Genomic DNA, 17783 nt, shown 5'->3' with positions numbered 1-17783 from the left:
ATATCAGAAGCCGATTGCACGAGGAGGAGACACCACAGAGCCTATGGTCAACAAGAGCGTGATTCTTCAGACATAACAGGGCGGTCTCAAGATATCAGCGTCGCAGCAACGATATCCTTCTTTAATGGCCAACCCTCACCCAGCAAACAATTCAGACCGCAAAAATCACCAAATAAAAAGAAACAAAACAAACACAACTATAACGAAGAAAAATCAAGATTAACAGAAAAAAAAATAAAGAATAAAATCATGGCGAACTCAATCAGAAAAAAATTTTATAATCTCCGTTATCTTCTTCATCTAACTCCAACTTTTTTCCTTGCTCGTATTTTTCCTCTCACTCTGTAAAGAGAATACATGCAAATTCCAAGTTTAAGTAACACCAAATATTTTAGTAGATTTTAATTTTTTTATTAATTATATATTTTTTTATAAATTTTAAAACTTTTTAACCATGGCAAAAATAATAAATATTACTGATGTAAGAAGCCAAGTCCAACATGCTTGTATTATTGTCACTATGAGAGTGTCACGTGCGTCTAAACATTGTCGTCATGGCTGATGGTTGCAACATATTCTCAGTTTTCACTACGTGAACGCCAAGTCTTTATTTTTTTTAACCATTTATAATCTTAATATTTATGCACGTATTTCTAATTTTAAATTTTAAATTTTTTTATAATATATATAATTTTTTAAAAAAAATTTTATTTTTTCAAATTAAAAATTAAAAATTAAAAATTAAAAAAATAAAATATGAAATTTTTTAAATTTATTCAAATGCATTTAACTTTAAATTTATGAATGTAAAGTTTTGTTATAATTTTTATAATATTTTTAAATATATTATTTATAATCTCACATATTTAATAAATACACACCTAAATGTTAATATAATATATTTCATATTAGAAAATTATTTTGTTAAAAATTTAAATTTATAAATAAAAAAGAATAAAGTTAATAATAAAAAATAATGTTTCATTTGTTCTAAAAAGATAGCGATGTTTTTCCTTTCACATGAATTAGAAAAATTAAATATAATTAATATAGTTAAAAATATTAACTATATTATATTATCTTTTTTAATATATTCTCTGCTCTTATGGTATTACTAAATAATTTTTTAAAAAATAATAAATTTTATTTTTTAATATATATTAAATAGGAGTATATTAGAAAGCTAATCAGTACTTTACTGTTTAAAAAAGGAGTGGTTTATAATTTAAGATAAATAAAAAAAATAAGTCAATGTTTATGAAACGAAGAGAATAAGTCAATTTTATAGAAGAGAGAGAATATCATACAAAATAATAAGATGATTTTAGAGTAAAATACATGCATTTATTTAAATTTTTGTATAAAATAAATTAAATATTGGATTATATATATATATTTCCAAAAGTATATATATATTTCCGGCTGTCTTAGATCACTGGGATGTCCAACACTGGACATCTCTTTTTTTTTTTTTCAATTTTATTATTATTAATTTAAAAAGTTTAAAATTTAAATATTAAAATGTTTAATAAATTAATAATTAATACATTTTTTATAAATTTTATTAAAATTTTTCTAAATAAAAATATTAAATAAATATATTTAACTTATCCAATTACAAACTCTTAAAATAGTATTTTATGAACAATTCAATAAAAAAAATAATGTTATTGTTTTATTTTTTATGGTTAAAAAGTTGCAAAATTGAATGAATTTTTGCAAATTGGTACAGTTCATATATTTTAAAAAGCAGATACTTATATAACTTTTTACTATTTATTATATTTTATTAGGATTTATGACCATGTGTTTCACATATTGTTATAATATAAAATATTAAAATTATTTTTAATCATTTAATATAAAATATTTATTATATTTTTATTTTGTAACTTAAATGATTAAAAATAATTTATATTAATTATTAAAAATAATAAATATTACTAGGGAGATTAATTTTTCTAGTAAAATTAAAATTTTTTTTCGAGCTCATCAACACAGAATTTAATTTTTTTGAAAGAGACTTTGGAAAATTAATCTCTAAGTAAGATTAAAATTTTTCTCTAGCTCTTCTATTCTAAACAACTTCTTTGCAAAGAAGTTCTTCATCACTGAATTCATCATTTCAACCTTGCTCACCCTTTTTGTGGGGACGTGGAAGCGGTGGATCATATCTTTTGCAATTGTCTATATGCTATCTCGGTCTGGTTAGTTTCTCCACTCTAGCTACGATCTTCTCTTCTTATAAGCTCTAATATGAAAGACAAGTGGCTATTTCTGCTTTGTTGGGATAGTCCAGGACACAATATCCCACCATAGATATGCCTCCTCTTGGAGCAAGGAAACTGCACATACTAGGTTATCCTGTGGAGTGCACTGTAACTGCTGTAAGGTTCTTTCAATCATCGACCACCAGTATTCCATAACTGGAGAATTATCCTCCCTTCTGCCCTTGAAGTCTGTGGCTCCATACTTTCTTAACTTCTCAACAGGTGGTCGGTAAGGAGCTTGAACTGGCCTTACCTGTGGAGCTTAAGCCTGTGGATGACTGTTGTGAACTGTCTAAGCATTTCATCCAATTGCCGAAAGAAGGCATGTTGACCTAGTCTCCCTCCAATAGGAGGGACAGGAGCAACTGCAAGTGCTGCTAGTTCAAAAGGGGTAGGGCTTTCTATGTCCTCATCAATCACGTGCTGTGACTCGGTTGACATCCTATAAAACAATCAGGTTGCCATTAGACTTTCACTTCCTATAAAACAATAGTAAATTTTAAAATTTACTATTCGCAATTTAATGAAAAAAAAATGTAAGAGTTTTCCCTATATATTCAACATTTCTCCGTCTATAATTAAGTTCAACACACTATTGCCTCCAAACTCCTTTCAGTCAGAATTTTACTCATCAAATATTTCACATTCTTTCATCATTCCACTTATGAGTCAATCCAACATTTAGGCATCTATGCCTAACAGGACTCATGCCTCTTCTTCTCCCCGATACAGAAACCCATACACCATTTACTTAGAAAACCTTCCCAATAACTGCGATGTAATTTTTCTTCAAAAATATAGTATCAAAGTTTGTTAAGGTAGTGGATGTTTTCATCCCAAGAAAGCTCAATAAGGTTGGCAAGAGGTTTGGTTTCATTGGCGTGCACTCTGTTTCTGCTATCTACAACCTTATCAAATATCTAAATCTTCTTTGGACCGGTACATTTAAATTAAGGGCTTTCGAATCTCGTTTTGGTAAATATGTTAATAGGAATATACAGGTTGGTGGCTCCTCCAGGAGAAAATCTCAGTATATCTCTCTCAATCAAGAAAATATTTCTTTCAAAATAAAACTTCTCTTGCAAATGGCTCTGTCCTTAGAACACAAGATAAGGATGATCCTAGGCCTTTCGATATATGTCCTACTCTGGGTAAAACTGATGCGTCTTATGTTCCTTGTGGAAGCTATGTTTTTCAGGAGGATATTAAGTCTGCAAATGAGGAATGTCTTGCAAGGTCAGCCTTCGCAATAATTTTTTATGCAAATCTGATTTACATCATGCATGAACACTTTACAAAAGAAGGAGTTTTTTCTGCTAAAGTCATTCCCTTAGGAGGTAATCGTGTTCTCCTTAACTTTGAGAGTCGTTCTATCATGGATGGTTTTATGTCTACTGATGCATCATGGTTGCAGCGTTGGTTCTATGACATTGAACCCTATAGTAATGTTTTTGCTCAAGATAAGAGGTTAACTTGGATTAGATTGTTTGGTGTACCTATCCACATCTGGTCTCCTCATTTTTTCAAGTGGTTCAGTGACAAATTGAGTTCCTTTGTGGCTTTGGATCTTTCTACTCATAATAAGACTCACATGGACTTTACAAGAATCCAGGTTCTTGTCCATAATCTTGATTTTTTTAACAAAACTTATGCTGTGGAAGTGGGTTCGCAGCGCTTTCATATTTCAGTTGTTTAATATCTTAGTGAACAGGGTGTTAATTATCATTATGGTTCCATGCAAAATCAGGCTCTCTTATCTACTTCTTCAGAATATGGTTCTGGTAATAGTGAGGATCAGCCTAAGGAGATTGGCACCCACAACCACTCAAACTTGCTAGCTTCCTTTTCTCCTCGGGATGCAGCGACCCCTCGATCCAATCGTCCACTCAGAAGACTTTTTGGAACCTGGTCCTACCCTTAATGCCATGAACAACGTCTCTATACAGCTGGAGGAGAGCCTTTCAAAAGGATGCCCTGTTATGGAACAGATTGAAGTTAATGCTTCTCCAGTTGAAGACTGATGAAGTAGCTAAAATTTGGAGAATGAAAGTATGTTTTGCATTGATTGAAATCTTGTTTATATACATGTTTAAGGGAAAACTGAAATCTAACAAACTTGGTTCTCTGTACCATTCTGAAACTTTCTGGAGTGTGCTACATTTATAAATAATACAGTGTCGTTTTGCTTCTTTCTCTACGGTATCGTTTTGCTCTGGAATTGGGCTCCTTACTTTTCCTTTTGCAGCGTCGTTTAGCTTTGGTATATAATATCTCTTCAGCCCCCGCAAGATGGAGATGCTATAGTTTTTGGGTAAACCCATCTTGGACAAGAGAGTGTGAATTGCGCCGCATCAAGGGGTTTCGTGAACAGATCTGTGATCTGTTGCTGGGACGGTACATGCACCATTGAGATGAAGCCTTTGGAGAGTTGGTTGCGTACAATATGGCAATCGCTGTCCAGATGTTTTGTTCTCTAGTGGAAAATGGGGTTGGCCGCGATATGTTGGGCTGCTTGGTTGTCACAGTGTAGTGGGATATATAGGGAGTTCTGGTTCTACGTGAAACTCCTTCATCATATAAGTTATCCATTTAAGCTCGCATACTATAATCGCCATGTTTCTATACTCAGCTTCTGCTGAGGACCTACTGACCGTGTTTTATTTTTTTATTTTCCAGGATATCAATGATTGACTGTGGAAGATGCAGTAGCCAGTGAGCAATTTTCAAGTCATCGGATATGAAGCCCAGTCTGCATCGGAGAAAGCTCGAATCTTGAGATCATTCTAAGCTGGGAAGAACAACCCCCATGTTGGGCATCCTTTCAAGTAACGAAGCACATGAAGTGTTGCATCCCAGTATTGTTGTCGCGGCTGCTGCATGGACTGGCTGAGGTGTTGCGTTGCGTAAGAGATATCTGGTCTGGTAACTCCAAGGTAAACTAATTTACCCATTAATTTTCGATATATGTCTGGGTCTGTCAAGGTTGGTCCTGTTGTGTTGTCGAGTTTAAGCCCTTGTGGTAAAGGGGAGTTAGATATCTTAGCTTGTATGTATCATGTTTCTTGAAGGATGTCTAACAAGTTGCCAAGGAACGTTCTTGGGGTTCTTCACTTTTCAACTGTTAGCTGCTTTAAGAATTAGAGAAACTTAATTCTAACCTTGGCAACCCCGTGGTTAAGTTAGATCATGCAACCAATTGTTACTTGTTTTCAAATAATCTAAGCAATTACAGACCTAAATCATTCAAACTAACAATATATTGCTTATGAAATTAAAAGCAATGGGCCCTTATTGATTCTAATAGCAAGGCAATAATAACTTATTGATTCTAATAGCAAGGCAATAATAAACATGAATATCAAGTTGCATAAATACTAAAAAAAATAGAAGTTTAATAATATAGTTTTAGATCTCCCAATTCATAACAAAACTGAAACTTCTCCTACTTCAACTAGAAAAAAAGGTTTTTAGCCACTCATGATGGACAAAGAATACATAAAAGAGAAAAAGGAGGAGAAAGGGAGAAAGGGAGAGAGGTACTGCCGAAACTAGGATGATCTGCTATTGCTAGTTGCTGCCCTTTTTATAAGTGAAAAACCCTAGATTAATCTTTCTTGGAGTTGAAATCCTTCTTCAATTTGGTTTTGAATTCCCTTCTTAATTGTGTTTCTTCATGATTGGACTTTCTTGAGGGAAGGAATCTTTTTTGCAGAGTGTTTTGATATACTGTAGATGTGTCTTGACGTGTTTGAGGTAGGATAAAACTCTTATACTTGTAGAATTTTGAATTTCCATAATTTTCCCGCGTTTATGCACTTCCTGCTGGAGACGGTCGATTTGGACAAATCACTTGCCCCAATCGTTTCTTCCAGACACTTTAGGGTTTCAGTTGCCACTGTCTCAGGTGATTTAGGTAGCGATTTAGGCAAATCAACTTGGGCATATCAAGACTTGAATTTTAGCTTTGTCTTCCTGCAGCTTCCTTAGTCATTCTTTGAGGCTGATTTGGCCAAATCAACTTTTCAGCATTTTTATGCCATTTTTCATCAAATTTCCATTTTTCATCATTTTCTGCAAAATATTATCAAAAGTACAAAATTAGCTAGAAAATATGTAATTTAGCATCAATAATAATTGTAAAATTGTGGTTAAATTATATTTGATCAGATATAAATAGAAGGAATAAAGCTTTGTCTCCTTATTCAGTGAATGAAAACCCACCTTTATCTCCTTTTAAAGAAGCAGAATGTACTTTGAACTTTGGAAAGATGCTAGGCATTGTTTTTGAAGGAGAAGATAGGCTTGTAATAGCTGATCTTGCTAATCGTATTGCAAAGGACATGCAACTATGTAAAAGCATGCGATAGACTGATCACTCTTGAATCCAGGCCTTGGAAATGGTTTTTAGGATGAGAAGGTGTAGATGTTGTCGACTACATGGGAGTTTTTTGGTATCTGGAATAAGGATTCAATTTTAGTATCTTTAAAATGCTCCTTTCAGCACTGGTTTCTTTTACGAGTTTGTTTCTCTATAGTAAGTTTTTCCTAGGCTTTAGTTTTGCTTATGCTCTAAGGAAAGTTTTGAATCAACTCTTGTTTATGGAATGTAATTACCTAAGATCTTACTATGGTATCAAATGTGGTTCTACTCATAGGTGATTTTAATTAGAAAACATCCTTTCCAATTTTCTTTTTGAGTTTGGAGAACGACAAGAGTAGGTCCCAATCTATTCCAACTTATAGTGAACCTGGAGTAGTTAGACTATAAGGAAGCTTGATTAAAGGTTCATGTAGCCTTAGGAGCATAGCTGTCTTGGGAGATAAGCTAATAAACGAACTTGCAGAAGGCCTTTACTTAATATAATGATTAAGAATGAATAATGGCATTGGATAAGGATAAGAAAATTTCATGAAAAATCGATTGTTCATACTCATCAAGTAAGAACTACTCCCTCATTCTATTTTAATGAATTCTCTCCATATCATTTATTTGAATTAATAAAAAAATAAAGGAATATATCATATAACTTTCCTATTAAAACAACTATATTAATAGTGTAAATATAAATTTCTTTTATTCACGATCAATACTATAGAAATTAGGTAAAGTCATAGATTAGTAAAGATTTTTAATCTATATAGCACAAATGCCAAAATAGTAGGGTTGAAAACCGAACTATAAGCCTTAGAAGCCGAAACAATAAGATTCAAAAATCAAAACTATAATGGTAACATTATGGCTCATGGGCCAAAGCCATGGATACCTCTTGTAACCCACAATCCATATCTTATAACCATATGGTGCACTCTTATATTACCTATGATCCTCATCCAATTATTTAAGGTTCAAGATTCTATTATCGCTTTCCTCAGCAATAAAATTAAATCTTTAGTTCATCTCTTATCCACAACTATATGCTAATATATTTATTTTCTAAATAGATTCATAACCATCTAAGAGCATGTAAAATTTCATGGGCAATTTTTTTTTTCATTCATAAGGACTTAAAAACATTATTATAATTCAACATCAAAATTTTTTTTTTCAATAAAGCAGAAAATTTCACATTTGTTCCCATTATCTATATTCATCATCACAAATGCCCATAAAAAAAAAAATTAAGCCATTTGGAGCCATAAAGAATCATTTTAATGAGAAAAAAATTTATCAATACGAATTTCAACCATATTGCCTAAGTCTCTACTCAATCCCAAGCAGACAATTGAACGTTACATTTTTCCCTACTAAATTTGCAACGCCCTCGTTGCAATTGAATCAAATACAATTGCTAAGCTAGGACCGTTGCAACTGAATCGGATATGATTGCTAAGGCATGACCGAACCCAGCAAACCTCAGGCGGCTCCGCCTCGTCTCACACGAGTAGTCCTTTTTTCATAAATCCACTAGTTCCGCACAATTTTTCTGATTCATGGTGGCTCTGATACCAATTGAAATAGTTCGGCTCAAACTGGATCAAATAACTTTTGAACTCACTTTTAACTTGGTCCAAAATGGTTAACCCAAGTTATTTAGTAGTTTTGTGTTAGTTATTATATACAATAATTTGCCGTAGACCGCCGATGTGGGATTCTTAATCTCAAGCAGACAACTGAACATTACAAAACAAGTCATTAAATGGTGGAAATTTGGAGTATGAAAATGCAAGAAAGATGGGAATAGGAAGAGGGAAGAGACGGGGAATAAGGGAGAAGAAGATGGTGAATAGTCAACCTCTTCTTTTGTCTCTTTTTAATGAGTATGATGGGTCAATATGACTTGGTTGCTATTCAATCCAATGCTTATAGACATTTTCTCTTTTAAATTTTCAAAACTCTATTTCGTTATTATTATTTTATATATTCTTTTTTTATTTTTATATATACCACAAGAAAAGTCCTCCCTAATTAAGAAATATTCACCCTTTATTTATTTTATTTTATCCAAACAATGTTCTTCATTAACAAAACAACTTATAGACCTATTATAAATTTTTAATATCCCTTGAATGATATTTTTCATGGGTAGAATAAGAGCACATCACTTCTCGAGTGATGCTATTTATTATCCGAGAATAGTACTATTCATAATTTGAAAATTTGGAATGCTACGACACATTAAAAAATATACATACAACACCAAAAATAAACAAAAGGCTCATAGCAAAGAAAAATCAAATGCAATTTAAACACCATGTAAGTAGGAGATACAACAAAGCTCACGTAGGAGTGGTGGTCATCGAGCATAGTGGTGCAGTCTCGAGGCTGATGTTACACAGTCGAAGTCGCAACTCCGAAGCTAGAAAAGTGCAACCCCAAAAGTAGATCTAAAAGAAGAAACCTCTTAAAATACTACTGAACACGTGCAAAACATAAAAGAACAAATGGTCACACAAAACCAAATCGCCATCCCTAGCCAAGGCAAGGGAGAACTACGGTGAGGGAGGGAACAAAATAAAAAGAAAAGAGACCAAGAACAGAACCTTCCCCTATCCAGAGAAGGGGCAGGGGAAAGCAAAACTAAACCACAAAAAGAACCTAAGGAACATCGAACCACACAAAATTTATGATTCCTTGTTGGATCTCGGTTGCCTTCACTTTCCTCTCTCTTTCTCCTTGTCTACAGTATATATCTCTATTAAATAAACAAAACTTAGTTTGTTAAATAAATAAAACTTAACTAAGCTAATAGTTAATTCAGTTAAACAATTTGGATGATGCTCACTATTCCTGCAACACTCATTATTGCTTCATTGCACAAGCCTCCACCCCTTCTTATCAATTTCAATTCCTTGAATTTTTTTTCTTGTGGTACCTTTTTACGATTAATTAGTGAAATAGTGGCAAATTTATTTTAAAAGGAAGGCAGATAATTGGGCATAATTTTTTGTTTTTTATTTTTATATAGTAATCAGGTTTACATCATTATTCCGAGTGATTGTAAACTTTTACTATGTGTAAAATAATTATTCAAATTGAATGAAATCCATTGTTTAAGTATATGTCATTAATTTGTAGTTTGTATATTTTAAATCAATTAAATTTATTATTAATTTATTAAAAAATTATTATTAATTTTAAATTTCATAATAATAATAATTACTATGCAAAAAAAGTATTGGAATTTGACTATGCAAATTTATAGGAATTAATTGGACAAAATTTTGAATCCTAATTGTAGAGATCTGATTTATTTCATTTCTTGTAAATTTTCAAGTTAGGCTTATTTTTCTTATATAAGTTGGGGGTGTATATTACTTTTTAGTAATATACTAGAAATATAATACAAATTTTTTCCTTAAAAATTTCCATGGTATTAAAGCTTTGGACTTGATTTCTAGAGTCAAATTCTAGGTTTTTATTTACTATTTGTTTCAAAATCCTCTTTTCTCATCTCATCACCACCCTCATAACAATCGAAATTCCTTTGTAATTGATTCAATAACTCTAGTGACCCATATCTCGGCATGTGCATCACTTGCACCATCTTTTGCTGAAGTATGTTGTTCATGTTCTTCACTTTCTTGTTAATCTCTTATCTTTCCTAATCATTATTTTATACAGGACCTTCAAATAGGAAAGATGATTGATAATTATAGACTGCATGAAAACTTATATATATTGGAGGGGAGTCTCTAGTCTTTTCCATTTCAAGCTTCTAGAGAAAATAAGGATGCCAACCAAGAGATAATATAGTGGCATAGACGGTTAGGGTATCCATATTTTTTCATCTAGAAAAATTTTGTCTTAGTTTATTTTCAAGGACTTGATTTGATTCTTTGTTTTGTGATGCTTTTAAATATGCTAAATATACTAGGAACTTTCTTCCTTTGAGTAATTATTATTATTCCTTTGTGTCACTTTTATTAATTGTATAAAAATAAAAGGTTATATATTTTCATTCTTTCAATCATTTCACAAGATAATTTATACTCAATTTTATACTAAGATAAAAATGTTAAGTACTTATAATGGTACAAAATACATAGATAGTAGATTTTATACTTATTTGAAGTCCAATAAAATAATATATTAACCTAGTTGTTCTTATACTAATGCTCAAAATAATATTGTTGAAAGAAAAAATAGACATCTACTAGAAGTAGCTAGATCCTTTATATTCATAATGAATCTCCCAAAATTCTACTTGGGAATGCAATTCTAGTTGCTAGTTATCTTAGTAATAAAATGCTTCTCAAAATACTTGAGTTTAAAAGCCCTTTGAAAGTCTTACATGGGCATAATGGTTATACTACTCCACTAAAACTTTTTAGGTGTGTTTATTTTATTCATACTAAGACTGTTAGTAAACTTGATCTAAGAGCCCTTAGATGTATATTTGTTAGGTATTCTCCACATATAAAGGTTACAAATATTACTATTATCCATTCAGAAAATCTTTTGTAAGTATGGATATTATTTTTAGAGAAATTAAACTTTACTTCAATACTTCCTAATTACCTTTTTAGGAGGAGAGCAAAGGAGGAAGATGTGATACTTAGTTTTATGACTCTAGATACCCTTGTTTCAAGGAGAGAGAATTCTAATGATCATACCGATAGATAGGAGGAGAAAATTAATATTGATGGACGTGGGGAGAGTTTTATTCAAGGGGAGAAAGTTATGCAATTGGATAAACTAGATTTAAGGAAGGTACTCTAGGAAAGACAAAATAGAAAAAGCCATTATACAATGTACCCGGTGTATAGAATTTTCCTCTTCTAGTGAGTTCCCTTTAACCCTTGATTCCATTGTTAATTTAGATAAACTTATTACTCTAAGAAAAAGTGTCAGTACATGTACCAAACATCCTATATCTAATTTTATCTCCTATAGTTCTTTGTTACCTTCCTGTAGAGTCTTCACCTTGTCCATTTTTTATATTTATTCCACAAGATTGAAAAAAAACCTACAAAGATTCTAAGTGAAAAGGGAGGAATGGCCGAAGAAATAAAATATTTGTCTAAAAATGAAATTTGAAAACTTATCAATCCTCAAGAAGGAAATTAGTTGGCTGCAAATAGGGATTCATTGTAAAATACAAAAGCTAACAAGATGTTATTTGATCTTAGTTTATGTAACTTTAAAAAAGTATCTAATTGACGTATTCGCTAGAGGACAGAGCAACAGGACCTACCACATTTTGGTTTGTAAGTTATGTATATGTAATATTTGTATACCAACTTGAGAAAGAATATTGATTAGACATATTTGTTGGGATTGATTGGGTAGAATTTTGGGTCCTAATATATTGAGATTTAATTTATTTCATTTATTGTAAATTTCTAAGTTAAACTTATTTCTCTTTTATAAATTGAGGTGTAAATTGCTTGTAGTAATATACCATAAATACAATGCAGATTTTTCCCTGAAAATCTTCGCCATGCTTTATATTATTCATTTAGGAGCGACAAGACGTATGCAAAACTACTAAACTACTAAAGTTAAGATATTAAATATCAAAGAATAAAAACTTTTAGTTAGATAATATAAATTTAATATTTATTAAATAATATTGATGATAAATAAGAAGCTAAGTTCGCCCAAGGAAAGTTTCAAAACCTTGTCTTTTACGTTTGATTGTCATGGGAATAAAAGATGGGATAGCAAAAGAAAAAGGAGTGTGAGTTGTTCAAACTTCAGATAGGTGATTTTACGCCTTGTTTGGATAAGTGTATAAAGCAGAGTTGGAATATAAAAGGGAAAAAAGTGAAAGGAAATCGAGGATTAATTATTTATCTTTAAGTTGTTAGTTCTTAATTTGTTTAAAAATTTTGAAATTTCAATGTTATAATTTTATTTTTTTTTAATTTATTAATGATTTTTTATTTATTGATAATAATATTGTGTTTAAGAATATGAGTTCTTGAATTCAAATCTTAATGAAGCTAATCATAAAAAAAGTATATATCTTAAAATATAAATTTTAAAATTAAACTGGAATTTGCAATATAATTTTAAAGAAGTTATTCCTTGTTAATTTGGACAAATTTTTATAATCTTATTTATTTAAAAGTTCAAAATTATTAAAATCAATTATTTCAATTAAAAAATAGAGATTTTATCCATAACATCATTTGAATTATTTTTTTAATAAAATAAATTAAATTCTACATAGAAATCATTCTAAACTGTTAGTTCAAATTTGGTAATATAAATGGAATATAAGTTTAAATTATCTCCCTTATCTTTTATCAGTTCCAAATTGTCAATTTTAATTTTTTAAATTAAATAGGCCTATAATTTTAAATTTAAAGTTAAATATATTCTAATAGGCTTATAACTTCAAGAGTAAAGCTAAATGTATCCTAATAACATGATAAAATATTAATTTTTTTAATAATAAAATATTAATTTTAGCAGTATTTAAATATTAAAATTTTTACTATTTTTAATTAAAATAAAAAATGAAAAATAAACAATAAACAATCAAGAATCGAAGTCTGATTTAAAATTATTTCCAAATTTGTAGGAAACCAAGTGTAAAGCAATATTCCTGAGCATAAATGGTGTGGGCGAGTATTTTATTAATTTAATTTAAAATCAAATCGAATAAAAACGATTAAATTAAAAATTAAAATTTTAATATTTATAAAAATCGAATTGAATTTATTTTAAATAGAAATCAAATTGAATCGAACTGATTTAATTTGATTTGATTCAATTCGATTTAATTTAATTGATTTGATTCGATTTAATTTAATTGATTAAATTTTTTAATATACTTATTTTTTACATTTTATTTTTAATATTTTAAAATTTAATTAAAATATTTTAATTTTAATTATAGTCTATATTATTAAAAATAATATATTATTATTACTAATCGGTTTGATTTGATTTTTTTAATTTTTTTATTAAAATCAAATCGAATCAAAATAATTAAAATTTTTCAAATTAAAAATTAAATTAAAATTTTAAATTAATTTAATATTTTTTGAATTTAAATCGAAGAGAGGTGTTCTGCTTCCCATGAAGTGATCTAAAACCTATAAGTAAAGAAAAGCAGTTTATTCCAACATCTACATATATTAAATAAATAATAATTCCAAATTTTAATTTAATTAAGTTGGGTTTAATAATAAGAATTGAAAAAGGCCAAGCCCTATCATTGATTCCCTACCATTAATTGTGAGCCTTTTTATTTAACTAATCCTCTCGTGCTACGCATGTTCAGCAAAATTGCATACGTGGCAAGACTTATTTTTAGGGATATTAATTTTTACAGTCGTTTTTTTTATCATGCAGTATAAAATAATATTGTACGAGAAAGAAAATTTTTATATGCACTTATTTAATTAATAAAAATTAAATAAATAATAAAATATATAAGTTTTTTTTTTTTTTTTTTTCATCCTCTCTCTTCTCCTGAAAGCAAACCAAAGCTTTAGTTTGCACTTAAGATACAAAACTTGCTACCTTGATAAAGTTAAAAGAGATCAAAGATTCTTCATTCTATCATCTCTATGCAAAGATTGAACAATATATATATGTGTACTCTATCCTAATAAATCATTACATTGCCAAAATTGCAAATTACAAATTCAATTACTTACCCAAAATGTCCAGCGACGACGCTATTTCCACTAAGGAAATGCAAGCAACAAAGGTTGTGAAACCAGAAGCAGATCAAGCAAGTGGAAGCCATGACCCCAAGGAGGACGAAGCAAGTGGAAGCCATTTCCAACCCTTTGAGGAGACCCAGAAGCTGAGCATCGTAATCCATGGAAAACCAAACACCTTCGGGGTTACGCCGGAGAGGTTGGAGTCGTTGAAGCAGGCAGCTGATCAACCTGCCAAGCCGCGGATACAGAGGGTTCCATTCATGCTGAGGGAGAATGAGGATTTCAAGCAGTACTATGAACCAAGAGTGGTTGCTATCGGTCCTATTCACCATGGCAAATCAAAAATATTCGATTATTCTGAGACGATTAAGCATAGACTAGCAGGCAAGTTCATGGAAGAACATGGGATAGATGTACATGTTCTTTACGACAAGATTATGGCGAATTTGGAGAAATTGAAGTTGTGTTATGCTGAAGATGTGATGAAAGAAAAGAACTACAGTGATGATGAACTCACATGGATGTTTCTTGTAGATGGATGCTCAATGCTGCATTTCATAGATTGTATTGTGAAGGATGATAGCAAGTTAGAGAAACTGAATATAAAGAAAGATCAGATGGCTTTTGCTCAACAGGATATGTTCTTGCTTGAGAATCAACTTCCCTATGAACTCCTCGAGCTGTTGATGAATTCGGTCGTCCAGATAACAGAGAAGGAAGCCATTAAAAGCTCAATCAGCTCCTTCATTTGTAATAACCTCATGACAATGAAAACTTCACCAGGAGGAAAATCTGGAAAGAATACTCTTGTAACATCTGGAGAAGAGAAGCCAACCTGCCATCTTCTGGAGCTTCTGCGAAAGGAACTGATCAACTTCAAATCCGACAAGGCTGTTAGAAGTGATGAAACGCACTCGTTTCGCAACGTGAAGGAGCTGATCGGTTCAGGAATCCTGTTGGAGCCAACTGGTAATACTTCCTTGGCAATATCTTTCCAACAATCTTGCTTTACAGGAACCTTAAAACTTCCATCTCTCATAGTAGACGACTCGACAGGACCAAAGTTCTTGAACTTAATAGCGTACGAAACGTGTCCAGATTTTATGAATGATTTTCAGGTTACCTCGTACATATGTTTCTTGGACTCGCTCATTGATCATCCTGAAGATGTCCAGGAGCTCAGAAAGGCGAAAATTCTGACAAATGTTCTTGGCAGTGATAAGGAAGTAGCTGAACTCTTCAACAAGATAGGCAAAGACTTGGTTCCAAATCCTGATTTATATGTGAAAGTGAAAGATGATATGGAGAAACACTACAAGAGCACATGGAAATCCTACACAGCTGAGGCTTATAACACATATTTCACAAGTCCCTGGAGTTTTCTTGCTTTAATTGGTGCTTTGCTTGCACTTTTCTTCAGTGCTGTTCAAGCTTATTTCTCTCTACCTTCTGAAAAATGATAGCAACGGCTGCTTCTTTGGACTCTGGCAATTCTCATTATTGCCTGGATAACAACATTTTCCTTTTTCTCTTTTGATCTTTGGCTTGGAAGAATAATAAATCAGGGCAATGTTTGTGGGGATTGATTAGCTCATTTCGGCAGATCTGTTTTATATTTGGTATCATAGATTTGAGGATTCTCATGGTTTTTGTGGTCTCCTCCTATATGGTATATGGAATGTCTTCTCCTGATGTACTGTTGTATTTGTTTCCAAAAGAAAAACAGCATGTTAATTTTTAATTATAATAAAATGGGGTAATATTCTTTTTTTTTTCACTTATTATATTGTTTGATGTTTTAAAATTTGTTTATTCTCTCCCTTACTTTGATTTAATCTTAATTCATTTAACTATAAAGTTTAACATTTTATTATGATATATATAAATATATATATAAAGGTGATGCAGTCTCCATCTCACAAATGAACAGTTTAGGAACAGTATCAACTTTGGCCCTTTTATTATATTGTCCATGTTGAAAACGACGTTGTATCTAGTAATGCAGTGTCGTTAATGTTGTTTGTTGATGATATTAACATAATAAATAAAAAAATAAACATTTTCAGCATCGTTCAGATGTTTATAGTTTGTGTAAGATAACTCAAAATTAAATTATCTCTATAAGATTTAATTAAGCTCAAATTTATATGTGAGTATAATAACTAGCCCCAAAGCCAATAAAGAAAATCTCCACTTATTAATAATAACTAATTGAAACAGAAATTTTGCATTAATGAATTCCTTTATTGATGTATATTGCTTATTTATACAGGAGGAAATAATTTTTTAGAATCTAGAATGGTTTGTTTTTGTAACAAACTTTGCAAGCTATATACAAAAGAATCTTTTGTACAGGTGTGGTGATGAGAATATATGTGGTATGAGATTGATAGCGGTTGTCGAAGCCGTCAAAAATAGACCTATTAATCAATCAATAAATAACTTGTAGATAGTGGTAATAGGGTCGAACCACAGGAATTTGACACTATAAATTTTTCTAATAATGGCTTGGACAAGTAAATAACAAATAAATAAAAAGAGGGGGTTTGATTTGATGAATTAAAACTAAATAGCAAGAGAAAGTAATAATTTAAAAAGATGAGAATTCTAATGGGAGAAGGATTCTAGTTGAAGTATGGATCTATTTCAGCTTGTTAGAATTGATCATTGATCTTATTGATACTCCTATTTATTTCAATAAGTTAGTTTAGGACGTGGAAGACGCTTCTCACAATCCAAATTCCTCCTTAGTTTTAGTTCGATTAGGAAACGTTCGCTAATCGAACTCTAGTTAACAAGTTGCCAAGGAACGTTCTTGGGGGTTTTTACTTTTCAACTGCTAACTGCATTAAGACTTAGAGAAACCCAACTCTAACCTTGCCAACCGCGTGGTCAAGTTTAGATTATGCAACTGATTATACTTGTATTTAAACAATCTAAGCAATTACGGACCTAAATCATTTAAACAATTTATCACTCATGCAATTAAAAACAACAGGCTTTAATTGATTCTAAAAGCAAAGCAATAATTATAGAAAGATCAAGTTGCATAAATATTGAAAGTAAATAAGAGTTTAGTAATGGAGTTTTAAATCTCCCAATTCACCACAAATCTGAAATTTTCCAACTTCAACTAGAAAAGAAAAGTGTTTAGCCACTCATGGTGGACAAAATCACAAAAGAAAAGAAGAAAAGAAGAAGGAGAGAGGCTGCCTAAATTATGCAGTGATTCTGATGATATTCTGCAGAAGATCTGATGATTTTTGCTAGTTTGGGGCTGCCTCCGTTTATAGGTGAAGAATCCTAATCCAATTAGGATTTGAAATCCTAGTATGGATTGGTCTTTTTGTAGTCTTTAATCTCCTCTTTGCTTTTGTATTTAATTGTGAATAAATCTCCTTCTTGAGGGAGTCTATCTTGGGAGTGCCTCTTGGAGATGTCCTAGGATTG

The 17783-nt window shown here is 31.0% G+C and overlaps 1 protein-coding gene across 1 annotated transcript; it reads left to right on the top strand.

Annotated features, from left to right (window-relative positions):
- Nucleotides 1-14277: 14277 nt before the first annotated feature.
- On the top strand, nucleotides 14278-16112 carry LOC110620582 (UPF0481 protein At3g47200). The gene has a single exon (XM_021764377.2). It carries the CDS (start codon nucleotides 14330-14332, stop codon nucleotides 15791-15793), a length of 1464 nt encoding a protein of 487 aa, XP_021620069.1. The 5' UTR covers nucleotides 14278-14329; the 3' UTR covers nucleotides 15794-16112.
- Nucleotides 16113-17783: the final 1671 nt, after the last annotated feature.

This window comes from Manihot esculenta, chromosome 8 (genome assembly GCF_001659605.2).
Source record: "Manihot esculenta cultivar AM560-2 chromosome 8, M.esculenta_v8, whole genome shotgun sequence".
Classification (NCBI taxonomy): Eukaryota; Viridiplantae; Streptophyta; class Magnoliopsida; order Malpighiales; family Euphorbiaceae; genus Manihot; species Manihot esculenta.
Note: the sequence above shows the minus strand (reverse complement) of the source record. Positions and strands in the feature narration are given on the sequence as shown.